The sequence below is a fragment of the Fukomys damarensis genome, unplaced genomic scaffold, assembly GCF_012274545.1.
Source record: "Fukomys damarensis isolate Sample0158 unplaced genomic scaffold, DMR_v1.0_HiC HiC_scaffold_15, whole genome shotgun sequence".
NCBI lineage: Eukaryota > Metazoa > Chordata > Mammalia > Rodentia > Bathyergidae > Fukomys > Fukomys damarensis.
In genome coordinates, this window is record NW_022900927.1 from 18771837 (window position 1) to 18788301 (window position 16465).

General features: G+C 49.4%; 1 protein-coding gene across 1 annotated transcript; it reads right to left on the reverse strand.

Annotated features, from left to right (window-relative positions):
* Positions 1–1591: 1591 nt before the first annotated feature.
* Positions 1592–9293, reverse strand: Krt84 (keratin 84). The gene is made up of 9 exons (XM_010628606.2): positions 8757–9293; positions 7331–7539; positions 6672–6732; positions 6093–6188; positions 5079–5243; positions 4791–4916; positions 4137–4357; positions 3778–3809; positions 1592–2595 (listed from the first exon to the last, which is right to left on the reverse strand). The coding sequence occupies exons 1-9, from the start codon at positions 9291–9293 to the stop codon at positions 2279–2281; spliced, it is 1764 nt and encodes a 587-aa protein (XP_010626908.1). The 3' UTR covers positions 1592–2278.
* Positions 9294–16465: the final 7172 nt, after the last annotated feature.

Below are 16465 nucleotides of genomic sequence, written 5' to 3' on the forward strand. Positions count from 1 at the left end.
ACAACTAAAACCTCTAGAAAAAATTCAACTGCCACTACTTGAGGAGTTTGAAAAGTAAACAAAATCAGGCAGTTCAGTGTCTCTCCAATGCCTGCTGACAAAGTGTACCACTGTGCCAGCTAACAAAAGAAATGATTTTAGGGGATCAGATCCATTTTCACAAAGAAGGCAGCTGAGGATGAATTTGGAGCTCAGGCAATGAACTGCTCACTGGCACCGGGTAGATGCAGGTCTGGCTGAGAGAGGAACTGAGGGTGCCCCAGAAAGGTGAGCATGGCCTTGCACATGGGAATGAGCTAGGAAGTCAGGAGTCCCCAGCAGCAGGAGGGCAGAGGGCTGCTGCATCCAGAGCCAGGCTGGCCTGCATCTATGCTGCCTGGAGCCCAGGTAAGGCAGAACACATGAGGATGAGAGATGGTTTCCTGCTGTCTGAGAAGGCGATCCCTGGGAGGCTACAACACACAGCTTCTGCCATGAGATGTCTGTGTTCCCCTATGCACCTGTGTGCACATGGCTGGTCCTGACCTGGCTCAGCTGGTCGCCACCTGGGCTGTGTCTTGCCCTCTGTTATGATCATATTCAAATCCAGGCAAGTCCCCAAACTTGTTATGCTTTCTATAACCTCTTGGTTTTTAGGCACATCGTGGCCTCTGCTAGGAGCACTTCTTTCTTAGTAAGACTGCTTCATCATCTTTCACTTCTCCGCTAAGAAAACACATCTCCAGGAAGCTTTTAACGATGACCTGAGTCTGCGTTGGGCCTCTCTGTGCATTACTCTTAACAGTGCATTTTACATATCAAGACCTAAGCTTGTGTACCCGTCTGCTTATCAGGCTGGATTGGAAGCTCTTTGAGGACAAGGATTGAGTCATGTTCCCAACTATTTTCCCAGTATCATGGCTAACATGTAGCAGGCACTTGTTGAGTGAATGAATAAAAGATGACAGGCTGGAAGTAGGGTACATAGATGGGGTGGCAGAGGGTATGTGGGAAGATCATATAAGGCTTGAATGCCGTGTTAAAAAATTCAGGCTACTTCTGGAAGGCAACGGGGAGCCACTGAGGGCTGTAAGCAGGAGGGAGCCATGATTAATTTTCCACGTGAGAGACAGCCCTCTGGCAGGGTGTGACAAATGAGTTGGATGGGGAAAGAAAGTCCAGGAGGTCCCTCCAGTGGTCTCTCAGGGTCAGGCAGGGGGTGGGACTTGGGAATAGGTTGCAGGGTTCACCCTGTTCACGAGAGGGCACTCTACTGGGTAAGGTAATTCCTGGAAAAAGGTGGGCCTTTTGGCACCTGTTTTCAGAGACTTTGCTCCACGTCTCCTCGCCTTGTGGAATTGTGTGTCCCTTCCTGGAAGGGCCCATGGCCTCTTTCCTCAGTGCCTTCCCCAGCCCAGGACACCAGCCTCTGTCCTTGCCTGGCAAGTCCTCAGTAGGGTGAGATGGTGGCCTCCCCATGCCCAGGGCGATCTGGAAGGAGAGGCCACAGTCCTCGTCAAGTTAGCTTGGCAAGTTTATTGAAAACCCAGGAACACAAAGAGCAGTACAAACAGGCACCCACCCACCCCAGGCCCCCTGGAAATGGCAGGCGCAAACCCTGAAGAGGCAATGGGGTAGAGTAATGGAGTGTTGGAGCCTACCTCTCCACCCACTTAGGGATTCACTGCCAGAGAAGGGAAACCAACAACATAGGAAGCAAGATGGCAACATTCAAGGTCTGGGAGAAGAACCACTGCAGAGCACCTAGGGGTCTCTCGGCCTCTGAGGATTGTGGGTCCTTTGGGGCCAGGAAGAGAAGAATCATCTCCCACCAGGGAAGGAAAGGGAAAGGAGCTAGAGGCTGTGGGCCAAGGATGTGTCTGCAGTGCATTCTCCCCATTACTCCAAAACCAAGGTGGCTCTGGTGTCTGAACACACACACTGGTTTAGAGTGGTTTTTTCCTCCCCAGGTGCATTGCTTTCTGTAGCTGCACTGACTCTGCTTATCCAGAGGCTGTGGCTAGAGGTTGAGCAGTGATCCTAGTGAAGGAAACTGGGAGTCAAGAAAAGCCATTCTGGCTCTGGTTATAGTTAGACCACAGTTAGTTACAGTTAGTGAAAAATCCTCCAGGAGGACCCGGCACAGGCACAGCAATATCTGGGGAGAACGGTGGAGAGCGTCCTAGCAGGAGGGCTGGCTGGAGACCTTTCAGGCCCAGAGTCTGCACACCTCAGGGGACAGAAGCAGGGGACATTCAGCTGGTTCTTCTCTGGGCAGCAGCCACCTGGGGCTTGGCTCTCAGTGCCTGGTCCGGCAGGTGGTGGTGGTGGATGAGAAGCGGACGCTGGAGCTGCGACTGCCCCGACCACCACTGCAGCTGCTGAAGCCGCCCTCGGTGGGCAGCAGGCGTGGGACACTGGGAACACAAGCCTCATCCACAATCATGGAGCCACCCCGGGCCCCACCCAGGCTCGAGCCGCTAGAAGTCAGGATCCCTCTGGTGTTGTGGATGCTGCTGCTGCTGCTGCCACCCGAGCAGGTGATGCCACGGGACAGGGAGGAGCTGAACAATGGCTCAGGCGCACACACCACACTGCCCCGGGAGCTGCTCACAGCTGCAGAGAAGACACAATCAGGAAGCTAATGTCCTCTTTTCTTTTTCCTATCTGGGTGACCCAAAGACCAGGCCTACACTAAAATCAAACACCCAGATTCAACTGGAGGAGTTTGGCCCATTCCCCTGGCATTTGCATGCATCCATAGTTTGCCTGTCTTTTATCTGGGACCCAAGTGGGTTGGGTTATAGGAGGCAGGTAGTGGGTTGATTGTGCTGGTCACTGGAGCAGTAGCTTCCACAAAGCCATGTGACTTCATTTTCCATTATATTACACTCCCTGATTCCACTGGACCAGCACACAAGAAACTGTGTGAACAGGAGTCCCTTGTTAGCTCTCTCCTGACTCAGTGGTGGCTCTGCTGTGTTGACCGGTAGGTTGACAGAATGGAACCCAACTAACCCTTGCTCAGACAAGCTCCCACCAGCATGCCACGCACTCTTTTTTCTACCCTCTCCTCTCACTGGAGTCCTTCTTGCCGCTGTGATCTCTGCTTGATTTTAGTCTCCTGCAGAAGACCCTTGCTTGCTGCCACTTGCCCTCTTCCATGGGCCTCTCTGAGCACAGATAGTTCTGACATATTAGCGCTCAGTTCCACCATGAATGTGGGCACATTTGTGTTTTTGGGGTCAGAGATCTGGGTTTGGGTTCTGGATAATTTTGTGACTTCCAGCACATCCTATCTTTTCCATGGTGTTGCCAGTGCCTGCTCCTCTGCTGGGGTCCCTTCTAGGCTTAGGGTGGCAGTGAAAAAACTCACTTTCTCAAGAAGACAGAAATCCTAGAGAGTTAGAGGCTGGATTCGCTCCACCCTACAGTACTTAGCACAGTGTCTTGCATGCTTTTGTCCCATCACTGCCATCAAGGGGTGAGAGACCTCCTTGGCACAACCTTTTCATTTGTTCTAAGCCACTGGGATGGTTCCCTTGAAGGATGAGGGTACTCAGAGCAAAACGGCTGATTTTCTTCTGGGGCGCTCTCTAACCTTGAAGGTGCTGGGACTCCTTTGCTCTGGGGAGCTCTCGAATCTCAGCTCCCAGTCTAGCACATGCTCCTAGTGCAGGGGACAGATGGCCCCTGCACCCCTAACCACCACCTCAGAAGCCTCCTGATCCCAGTATTAGTTTACAGGAAATTGAAAGGGCAGAGAAATGCAAAGAGGAAAAGACTTCAGTTACTCACATATGTTTACTGGTCCAACACCTTCACAGATCCTGGAGGGAGAGAGAAATGATTCAGTTCATGGGTATTGTTCCCCCAAACCTGCTTGCTTAAAAAAGGCTTTCTTATCTGAGTAGATCAGTGGACCAGCAGTTCTCAGCTCTCTGAGCTGGTGCAGCTTGCTTTTGAGAACACAAATCTGGAATGGCTTTCCAAGCCCCTGACAAGGGCAACTGACTAATGCTTGCAGAAAATGTATTTCTGTCTTTCTAGACTGCCCATTTCAGCAATTCTTCATCTACTCCTCTCCTCTTATGTGGTTAATTTTTCTAGATGCCCACACCTGACCTCATTCCCTCCTGCCGCAGCAGAAGCCTCACCGGATCTCCTCGCCCTCCAGCAGCCGCCTGTAGGTGGCGATCTCAATATCCAGGCCCAGCTTGGCATTCATGAGCTCCTGGTACTCCCGCAGCTGCCTCGCCATGTCCTGCTTGGCCTGCTGCAGGGCCCCCTCCAGGTCTGCCAGCTTGCACTTGGCGTCGTTGAGGGCCGCCTCGCCCTGCTGCTCAGCTTCAGCCACGGCAGCCTCCAGCTTGGCCCGCTGCAGAGAAGGTAGTCTGCCAGTTGGCTCTGACTCCAGCCCAGGGACCGTGGGAGGTAGGGAGAGTGGGCAGGCACTGGTTTAGAAACACTACTCTATGTGGATGGAATGTATCCTTGCCCTGAGAGGGGCAGGGAGCCTCTGGTGGCTGCTCAGTTCCCATCCCCACTGACTTTGCCCTTGCTGATTTCTGCTACTTTGAGATCGTGGGGTCCAGAGAGTTGCTCATTCTTTTTCTCTCCCCTCATCCTTTTGGTAGTCACCGGCCTTTCCTTCTATATGGGAGGCTCTCCTTTTATTTCATATTTTCTTCCTCCAGGAAGCTTTCCTGGACAAATCTTCCATTCCTCTGTTTCTGGGTCTTGATGGGGCTCCCCAAAGCTAAAGGACCTGACTCTCTCCCCTCTGTGACTTTTTCTCATTTTTTGCCTACCTGAGCCTTGGCATGCTCGATCTCTCCCTTCAGCCTCTGAATCAACCGAGTCAGCTCATTGATTTCATCCCGGGTATTACGTAGGTTGTCACAATGCTGGCCAGCAGTCACCCGCATCTCCTCATACTAGGGAGAAGAAAGTGTTTTGAGGATTCAAAGTCAGATCAAGACTACAGCCAGTGCCACAGAGTTGGAGTCTCAGACTCCCTTGGGGTCCATCCTGCTGCAGATGAGTCCCGCACAACCCTGGGTCTTCCCATGCCTGTTTATCAGCCTCTTCATGCCCACCTTGGTCTGGTACCAGGCCTCGGCTTCAGCACGGCTGCGCCTGGCCACTTCCTCGTACTGTGCCTTGACCTCAGCAATGATCCCATCCAAGTTCAGGTCTCGGCTATTGTCCATCTTCACAATGACTGATGTTTCTGAGATGTGTGATTGCAGCAACTGGATTTCCTATGTTGGAGGAGCAGTAAGACAGATAGGCTCAGAGTCCCCTCTGTGTTTGGGACTCTGTCACAGGGCTTCCAGGGCAGAATGCATTGCTTATTGCTTTAGGACAAAGTAAGACCCTCCAAGCTAAGGGCAAGGAAAAAGCCAGGTTTGAGGACTATTTTAGTTAGAATCTTTGCTATAAGCTTGGAGACATCCCCCTTACATCCTATATTGCTAGGTCAATGTTAAGACTAGGGGAGCCTAGGAGCTTGCTGGAGGGAGTAGGAGCTATGCTAAGGCTTAAACTTTTCTCTGTCTTATCCATAAAGTGGCCACACTGGTTATGATGCACTGAGCGCAGACTACATTTTAGAACACAGTAGTATAGAAATTTCTATATCCCAAGACCTTCATAGAACTAGGGTGGGGTGGGGGCTGGAGCTGGCTGGCAGGAAAGTCTCAGCCTCTTCACTTGGAGTTAGAAACTCAGTTCAGGTCTATTCCAGACCAAACAGATCACATATGAAGCAAAGGATAGCTAGTTGGTTTGGCAAATTAGATCAAACCCAATCTTTCTTACATTTACTGGTAAGTCAGTTTTCTAGACTTATCTGGCCAGTAGATAGGAAGTGACATTTTTAAACCCCAATCTTTAGGTTGGCCAATGAGGACTGGGGTCACAGATACAGAGATCATTCATAGGCCAGAGCCAGGCTCTGAAAGGCTGGCACATTCTCCACTTGCAGATATATAACATAGAGAACAGAGATGTTTGATACCAGAGTTGAAAACTTGTCAGCCCAGACTAAGCCCTCACAGGATTGAGGCCCAGCCCTGATTTCTTTCAATGGCTTTGAGAAGAAACCTCACCTCCAAGTACAAGGCTTTCAGGAAGTCAATTTCCTGAGTTAGGGTATCCATGTTGGCTTCCAGATCAGATTTATTCAAGAAAGCTGTATCTACATCCTACATAAAGAGAGAAGGATAAGATACTCATCATTTATGCTCCATTTACCCTTCCCACCTAGGCAGCGTCTGCAGATGGGTGGGACGATCCTCCTATTCCATAGGGCCAACTCCTGCAAACTTTTGGGATGAGTAGAAGTGAAGCTTAGAGACTCTTATTGCTCCTCCCCTCACTGCGATGTGAAACTCCCCCAGTGACTACTGGGTATGCTTCAATGCTTATATAAAGGCAAGAACATCTGAATAATTCAGGACACTTCATTAAAAGCTCATCTTTCCAGGTGGACTCTCATGTCATGCAGTCCTAAATAATCTGAGGCCAAACCAGAACTTTGAAATGAATCTGATGTCATCTTCAAAGTTACACTGTCTATGTGAGTAGTCCTAGATTCCACAGGGATGCCTGGGTCATGTCTTGGTGGATGGCCTGAGGAACATTTTCTCATATGAAGAGATTTGTCTGGACCTGTTGCTTTTCCTTACCTTCTTCAGAGCTACAAACTCATTCTCAGCATTGGCTCGGAATACCACCTCCTCTTCATATCTGGGATGATTAAGAATTTTATAAAATGAGAATTAGTTACTTCTAAGTCTCCCATGAGCCTCTTAACACCCTCTGGTCCATTGAGGACTTTGACTTCCTATTGCTATCCACATAGTACCATTCTTCTGGCTTTATCTTTAAGATCCTTTAAGAGCCAGTGATCTTCAGTTCCCCCAAATCTCTTTTACTTTTTCAACTTGGATTTAGGGTCTGAAGATCTGGACCACTGCTGTACTCCTCTGTTAGAAATGACTTGAAGTCATTGCACTTGACCATAGAGGATGTAGGAACCAGCTCAATGCTGAACATGGGTACTGTTTTCACAACCAGAGGGCTCCATTTCTGGGATGAACTTGCATATCCCCACTGGAAGTATTAGGGACAAATTGTGCCCAATTCCAAGACTTCTTTTTTCTAAGGACCCACAGGGAACCTCCTCTTCCCCCTCACACATAACTGTCCCCCATCCTGTCCCCAGAGTGGGTACTGTGACCAATATTCAGTCCCGATCCTTTTATCTGCTCTCATTGGAAGTGGGCTGCTGTTTCGGGACCAGCTCATGTATGTCCTTAGTCTGTGCAGCCCAGGTGTCACTCACTTCTTTTTGAAGCCCTCAAGGACATCCTGAATGTGGTTCTTCTCTGCCTGCAGCCGAGCCTGGTCACTGACCAGTACATCCAGCTGCCTCCTCAGGTTGGTGATGTAGTTCTCAAAGAGAGGCTCCAGGTTGCTCCTGGTACATTTCTGTTCTTGGAGGAAGCTCCACTTAGTCTCTAGTAGCTTATTCTGTTGCTCCAGGAACCTCACCTAAATCAACAGGGACATAGAAATGGCATTTGAAGGGCTCACTAGGGTCCCCACATGTCAGACAGTTCTTCAGAGCAATGATTTTCCATCACTGGTGACAGTGTTTTCTGCTCTGCTGACTTTTATCCCTCCTCTAATTCAGTGGAAGTTGGAAGATCAGACCTGTGCTCCCTCTTCTCATGTTCAGCCAGGCTTGGCCTCAAGTAGAGGTGTTTGAAACAAAGCACTTCAGTCCCATTTGCTCCACTCCCCAAGGCACAAGCCAATTTACTGGGGTTGGGGTTAGAAAGACTGATTCTGTTTAAACTGGGTTTCTCTGGAAAATCAATGACAGCCACCCCTAGCACAGCATGAGGTGCTAAGGAAAGTACATTGGGGTGAGCTGTATTGTGAGGACATGGGATTCTGGGATTGTAACACATCAACCACCTTAGATACTCCTTTGCCTGAGATGTGTACAGCTGAAAGGGAAAGTACAGCTCACTTTCCCCAATCTCCTCCTGTAAGAGATGAGGACACTGGAGCCCAGAGGTTTCTTTCTGAGCTTATGCCTTCCTTTGCACCTAGACATTGTCTGTGGATGGTACTCCTTTGGCACAAGCCACACCACTGTCCCTCTGAAGCAGCCTGAAGATCAGCAACCTCCAGTGATTGTTTCCTATGTTTCTCTCAATCTAGGCAGCTTGGTGAATCTTGGTATTCCCTGTGTGGGGTATGAATTCTTAGCTTTTATATGAGTTACTTAATTGTTTCCCCCTTTGCTAGGCCTAAGCAGATAAGGCCACCCAGCGTCAGAAACTAGGGGACTCTCATAAAGAGCATAAGGATCTCAGAAGAGAAAACTTTAAAGTATATACCACCTGTTCCCTGGCTGAAGGCTGACTGTTGCTAGCCTACACAGGAGACATTTATGGGTGAGCAGAAAGTAGGCCTCAGTTTGCCTAGATGCTTTCAGATTTGGCTGGGCATTCCTTTTCCCTCCAGAAGAAGTAACCAGTGTCAGCCTATCTCACTATATGACAGTTCCTCTAGCTTGTCCTTTCTCAGTGGCAGAGTAACCCAGACCTGATATCTCAGTTCTTTTGCGGGACATCTGAAGGACCTGGGGCCAAAGGCAATGTCTCCAACCTGGACCAGTTCTTGTCAAGGGAAAGAACACCCCAGTCCACTTTAGCACTTATCATCCCAAACCCAAAAGATTCAGCTATCATAGGTACCTTGTCAATGAAGGAGGCAAACTTGTTGTTGAGGGTCTTGATTTGCTCTTTCTCATCTTTCTTCACCCTCTGGGCATTGGGGTCAATCTCCAAGTTGAGGGGGGTCAGCAGGCTCTGGTTAACAGTCACAGCTGTGATAGATGGGGCTGCAAGGCCTCCAACACCAACTCCAACTCTGTAGCCAAAGCCAGGCCCACCAAAACCATGGCCAAGGCCACTGCTGGCTCCAAACCCCAGACCAACACTGCTGCCAGCCCTAAACCCCAGACCAATACCACTGCCAAAGGCCACCCCACTGCCAGCACCAAAGCCAACTCCACAGTGGATGGGACGAGAGCCCACAGCTGCTATCCGGGGTGAAGAAGATCCAAAGTTGATGACACTCCGACTACCAAAGCCACCCAGTCTCTGGAAGCCAGGCCCACTCCTGCAGGAGACAGAGCTGGCCCAGAAGTGATTCTGGGGGCTCACTGCTGAGCAAGAGCTGAAGTTGCCCACCCGGTGACGAGAGCTGACTCTGTAGGAGCAGCAAGACATGATGACTTCCTGGGTGACAGCCAAGGAGCAACCGTAGAGTGGGGTAAGCTGGAGCTGGGAGTCCCTTTGAGACTAGTGGATCTTTCTCATCCTTTTTATGTGTGTGGGGATCTGAGGATTGGCCCATAAAAACAAAAAAGCCATTTGAAGACATTTATGAGCTTGGGTAGTGAGCAGAAACTCTTCATGCCTGTAACCTCCTTAACAATGAGCTAACTCTGACACACCTATTCTCATCGGGATAAGGACTATAAACATTAAAAACACATAAACACATAAATATTATGATCCTATTTTTTCCCATAAGTCCACCATAATTGCCATTACAAGGACATTAATTTGCTTTGGTCATAAATTGAAAGACTTCTTCACTGCAAGAGTGGCTAACCACCAGAAAGTTAGGATGGTAACAGTGCCAGCCAGAGGCTCCCAAGGAATGCATGCATCTATGTAGATTTTAATGCCCTAAAGAGAGGAGGGTATACAAAGGAGAAATGGTCTGCACAGCTCCAGGAAAGAAACTATATGGAAAGAATATAGTGTACTGTACCTCTACAGACAGATTAAATAATCAATAAACTTTTTGCAGTGTTTCATCCATCTTCTGTGATCTAGTTTGGTTGTTTACATAACAGTGAATCGAGAGCAGAGCTCATTTGGGCCAGTGTAGACACTTCTATGATTTAAGATGCTGAAAGGTGTTTCATTCATTCGATGACTATTGAATGCCTACTAGGTACCAGGCCATGGCTCCTGTATGTAAAGCTCTCCACATGATCTGGAGTCACACTCCTTACCAAATATCCCACAGGACTAATTTAAGGTCAGGTCCATGCAGTGTCCTTGAATAATTGGTTAGGATGCAGAGACACAAAGCAAGAAGCATCTGGAGAGAAAAATGAAAAGTTGGAAGAGACTGGATATTGTTCTTATTGTTAACATTACCGATGTTCATGACCCGGAGATAGTCTGGTGTTAGGTTTTTCTATTCTAGTACGTGGCATGTTTGTCTTTCTTGTCCTATGCCTGGGAGAACTTTTGTTTGACAGGATGCTTGTATTCTCTCAGATGCTTTGTATTCTACTTAGAGAGGGATATGTGGTTTTGACAGGAGATATCCAGCTCAGGTGGGCATTACTATATTTTCTATAGATCCAGCTACTGGGAAAAGATAGAAAAAGAAAGAACTAGAGAATCCTTGTCAAGATCACAAACAGCCTCTGTTGCTGAATTCAATGGTCTGTTTTCATCCCTCATTTCTCCTGACTTATCAGCAGTATTGACACAATTGACAAGCTCATTCCCTTAACATACTTTCTTCTTTTCATTTTCAAACAATATATCCTCCCAATTTCTTGCCATCCTTTGTAATCTTAGCCAGTTCCTCCTCATGTTCCCAATCTCTCTACATACCTGAGCATCCCTGGACTCAGACCTTGTAGCTTTTTTCATCATTACCATGGTAGCATCATGCTGACTTGTGACTTTAAATACTCTCTGCCCATCAATGACTGCCAACGCATAGCTCTACCCTAGACACCCTCTTGCCATGTGCCTCCAGTATGTGTTCATAAATATCTCCATTTCAGTATCACATAAGCATCTCACATTTAGCACATCCCAAAATTTTTCCCTAACAATTCCTACTAAATGTTTTCTACTTCCAACAGCACTGTCCTTGTAGTAGCTCAGGCCAATAATCTTGAAGTCGTCCTTTTTTTCCTTGGGTTTTGCCATCTCCCCCATCCCATATATTGGCAAACTTGCCTTCAAAATATATCTGACCATGTTTTGTCATGTTTTGGCCCAAGTCCTTCCTTCTTGCCTCACCAGGCCCACTAAACTGTCCTTCTAGATAGTTTCCCAGCTTCTTCCTCTGTCTCTTCAGACTTTTCTCAATACCACAGCCAAGGGGATCCTTGAAAAAACATGTTAATTATAGCACATCGTTTCTGTGCTCAATGCGCTCCGAGCTGAGGCTACGCCAGACTCTCCACAGCGAGCCTCCCACTTCCTGACCTCACTTGCCACCACCTATCTTACTGCTTGCTATGCTCTGGCCACTCTGGCCTCCAGCTGGTCCACACAAAAGGAGGACTTTGACCCACTTGCTGTTTTCACCACTGGGAACATTTTTCCTCACACTCCTTGCCCCAAGCTCCCAACTCTTTCAAGTCTTTGTTCCTATATCTTCTTCTTCTCCCCTATTGATGCTCCCTGTCCCATGCACTCACTGCCACCTGTCCCCTATCCTTAGCAAGCTTGCATGGTTTACCTGTGTGCACTGGCTGGGGTGTAACCTCTGGGAAGCAGCACTGTTTAGTTCTCCTGGGGCCCCCGGGGCTTGGTAGAGCAGGTACAAGGTAGGCACACTACCCAGTATTGTTGAATGACTGAATGCACTGTAGAGCTTGAAAGCAGGAAGGGAAAGGGAGAGAGGGAGTGGGTTTCTCAGACATTTAAGGAAGAGGAGACTCCAGCCCCAAGGTGGGTAGGAATAGCCCTGAAGATGCCAGGGGAGCAGAAACTCAGGAGCTCACAGGAGGATCAACTAGTGTGCCCTCCAGCTCTGGCCTCTTGGGTTTGACTCTGTCTTCTCGGAGGAAAGGCACCCCACTCCTCTGAAGGAAGGCAAGGGGTTGCAGGAGGTTGGGAAGGAGACCAGGAGACCCCTGCTGAGGTGAAAGGGGGAGAGGTAGAAGGAATGGCGCAGAGGTCACAAATAAGGACAGATGACTGGTTACAGACTTTGGGGTCAAATGCACCCAACTTTAATCCCACCCTCAGTGTGACCTTGGATGGTGGTGGTCTGAGGGCAAGGTGCTGGTAGTGTTCTGCTCCAGGTAGGTACCATATATATTAATCAATAAGGTGTTCTTCTCTGTAGAGATCCTAAAAACAATAATACCACTAACTAAAAATCCACCTTCTTTCTACGATCGCCATACCCTGGCTGTTCTAAATAATGTTCTTCAAAACACTATCCCGACCAATAGTACATCAGTGACTGTGAGGGAATTTTCTGACCTCTCTGAGCCTCAGTTCCCCCATGTGTGATATGGAATTAGACCTACTTCCCCTCATTCTAGGATGCAGCATGGACCTCTCTCTAGAGTGTGTGCGGGGTGGGCCTGTAGCTGTCCCCATGTTCCATTGCCCTCTTTCCTTCCCACCTTGTGGGAAGCATTTTTCTGTCTCTGGCCCAATCCTCCCAGTACTTCTCAGCAGTCCTCCCTGTTCCGGTCCCACACCCCATACCCCAAGGCCAAGGTGCTCATTATTACCCCATTAGGCAGCGTTCCTGGGCTTTTCCAATCTCAGCTTCCTTGAACCCTGAGTAGGCTGGGTGGGGTGGGGGTGATTGGTTGGAACCAGTCAAGCATAACCCCGTAACCATCAGCACTTTATAGTTCTGAGACATTATTTCGCCAGACGATGCATAATACAACCTTCAGCCATTTTGTAGAGGGTGGCAGGCGGAGAGGGGGAGGAGTCGTCCTGGCAACTCTGGGCTGGAGGTTTTGCTGCTGTGACAGTTTCTTCTTGCTGCTGTCAGCCAGCCTGAGTGTAATCCGGGAGATCTGCCGGGTGAGCCTACGGTGGCTCCCCAGCAGGGTGACTGTACACCCACTGCTGGGTCATCAGGATGCTATCCGTGGAGGAGGGAAGGAGGGCAGGAGAGGCCTGGCCAGTGGAGGGGGAGTGGAGCTGGGTCTGAGAACCCTGGGCACTCTGTGGCTGGGCATGTGGGTATGTGTGGGAAGATGGACCCGAGAGGAAGCCCAGGTGTTGAGAAGGCTTTGCTGAAAGCTGCCTTCTTCTTTGAGTGCTTCCATTTTGCCTGGGGATGAGCTTGTGCTGGAGAGAGGCACCGTCTGGGAAGTCTCTCATGCTGAGACCTGCACCTGTTGGGGGGAAGCCAGCGGGAGTCCCCAGCAGCAGCAGAAAGGGGCAGAAGGGAGGCTGCTCCACCCTTGCCTGAATCTATCCTCTCAGGCCACTTGTTTGGAAGCCAAAACCCCTCCCAAGGGGGATAAATCACCCCCTCTTGGTGGGTGCTCCCCTACCCTGGGAAGGGAACTTCAGGTTTTGTTAAAGTCCTTCACATTGCCAGGGGAAAAGTGCTGTTCCTGGCAGGCAGCAAGTGTTCACTGCGTGCTCCCACGTGCCTGCTGCTGAGTTAGGAGGTGGCCTTTGGGCAGCCCCCTTCTTGCTCTCAGACCGGTGACCCCGGGCTCCTCTCCTTTCCTCATGGTACCATTTTTGAAGTGATCGGCTCCGATGCTTGGAAGCTCCAGTGAGAAAAGCAGTGGGTCGCAAAGGAGACTGTGTAAGGAGGGGCTGCTGGGGGCAGAGGCAGAGGGTATCTTGGTGGGGCACTGGAGCAGGGAAGGCCTCACAGGGACAAAGACTCTTCGCGAACATCTGAGAGTAGGGGAGGATGAGGGATGCGGAAGTGAGAGACAGAGCAGAAACAAAGAGTCTCACCCTGGGTCCTCCCACCCTCTTGATGCCATTTCCCATCCTCTTCTTGCTTGGGCATTCTTTGAGGGGCTGGGGCTTGGATTCTCCAGAAAAATTCTGGAACTCTGGGTTTCATCGATGTTTTTCCTTTCTCTTAGAGGGCAGGGGGCCCTGGAACTTCTTCGCATTTCCTAGCACCCAGAGGGGCAGGCTGGAGAAGCATTTGCTGAACTGAATGAAACAACAGCACCAAGAACACTGGGCCACCACCAGGAGGCACTTTCGTCCAGCCTGCCTTGAGTCATCACCTCCTTTGTGGGGAATGAAGAATGGACCACTTGCTAACAGTGGGGAGAGTGGGAGTCCCAGGTAGATGTTCTGGAGGAGACGTGCCCAGGCCTGAGCTGTGATATTCTGCTGTTGTGATGAGTAGTCCTTCGTGATGTTTCTAATGTCCTCCCCTCCCCAGCAGACACTCCCTGTGGGCCTGCACACTCTGGAACCACAGTCTCAGAGATAGTCACCAGGCCAGAGCCCCCCATCCATGGGGAGGCAGTCGTCTTTATTTTTACCTCAGCCACACACCGAAGTGGGGTTACTTCCCAGGCTTCAGGTAGTCATCTGTGGGATAGAGGTGGCTGATCTTGCTATCTGCTTTTGCTGACTCTAGGCCAAAGCTTCCCTGTCATTTCCAGAGCTCTGAGGTATTAGTCAGCAGGGAGCTTAGCTGGCTCCAGGGCCAGGTCCACAGCAATGAGGTTTCAAGTGGGAACCGTGGCTCTGGGCTTGCTGTTCCTCCTCCTTCTCCTCTCTGAGGTAGAGGCTCTGAGGGTGCCGGAGCCCAGCCACAGATCCCTTTACTTGGAGGAGTCCCACCAAGCCACCATTCCCTTACGGCCCCACCAGTCTGGAGAGTGAAGCTTGCCTGCCACCTACCTGGGAACATCCCGTGTTCTGTGACTAAACTGAGACCCTCAGTTCTGTCCCCCCATGGCCCTCCACCTCCATTGAAATCCTCACAGCTGTAATTTTGCGACCCAGGTCTGTATCTCTGCCAGGCCCCCTGGGCTTGGGCTGGCCCACACCTCCTCTAACAGCCTTATTGGGAAATGGTTCTCATCACCACACAGTCTGCTCATTTAGAATTACAATTCAGGGGTTTTCAGTATATTCACAGGTTTTGTAGCCATCACCACAGTCAATTTTAGAACACCATCATCACCTCAGAAAGAATCCTTCAGGCATCCCCTAATTCCCATCTCCACCTTCTGTCAGCCTTAAGCCAATACTACTCAGCTTTCTGTCTCTACAGATTTCTTTGTTCCTGAACTTTCTGTGCATTTATTATGGGAATGGAATCACGTGACCAGTTTCTTTCAGTTTTCAGATTCACTCATGTTGTAACATATATCAGCACTCCGCCCCTTTTTATGGTCAAAATGATATTCCATTCTATGGCTGGCCCACATTTTGTTTATTAATTTTGTTCATCCATTGACAGACATTTGAGCTGTTTCCACTTTTTGGTCATGATGAATAATATTTCCAGTTTATGAGCTCATATTTTTTTCTTTTGGGTACATATGTAGGGGTGGAATTCCTGGGTCATCTGACTGAAGGTTTTGAGGACCTGCTGGGCTGTTCTCCACAGTGGTTGGTCTGTCTTACATTCCTTATCCTGGGCCCTGGATCAGGCCCACTGCACCTATGGGGCTCTCTCATTCTGCTGACAGCCCATGGGTGGCCTGGCCCAAACAGGTGCTTAATACATTTCCTATTGTAAGAATGAAAAAGTAAACAAATGGCTTGTTTTGAACATGCTGCCCATGAACTGTGTCTCTAGAGATAGTCTCTTGCAATCTTCCTTGTGAGTTTCTCCCTGACCTCTTTCCCAGCATAATCATTAATTGCAACTTGTTGTTCTCGTACTTTTTAGGCATTGTTATTTACGACTCTGTTATTTATGACTCCCTGGTGAGGCTGGGAGTCCCTCCAGGGGTAAGAGGAGTCTTTGTCATCTCCATCTTGACACAGGGGTGGGTGCTCTGTGTGTGGTTGTAGGGTGAGCGGGAGGCTCATCCCGACTCTCAGAAGGGGCCCCACAAGGAGCAGAGAGCCCCTTGGAAGAGCTGTTTTAGGGATCACTGAGGCAACAGGCAGAGGCACAGGGGCACTCGTAGAGGGTGGAATCCATTCACTGCCACCAAATCTTGTCTCTAGCTCTTGGGGTTCTTTACATGGGAAGAGGAGGCTGAGTGACTTGATCCTTTTCTCATGCTGGGATGTCACCCCTCTTCCCTGTTTTCCCCAAGTCCCTCTGCCCAGTCCCTGGGGATACTCCAGGGTGGGGGACACCAGCCAGGGTTTGGGGGCTGCTAAATCCTAATGTGATAGAGGCCTCATGGATTTTCACTAGCCTGTATGCAGGACCCCATGTAGGAAGGAGCTCTAAGTGCAGTTAGTCATGGCTTTTAGTGCAGCAAATGACTTGCAAACTACTGGGGTATGATGTGCAGGTTTTAAGTATAATTTGTTCCACAGGTCTCTTACAAACTATTTATATGTCATTTTCTACTGCTACAGCAACTTAAATTTCCATTCCCAAACCTCCAAGCCTCTGAAGGCTGCTCCTGATTCCCCTCAGCCTTACTGCATATCCCTCACAGAGCAGGGGTGAATAAATTTTTTTTTTTTTTTTTTTTTTTTTT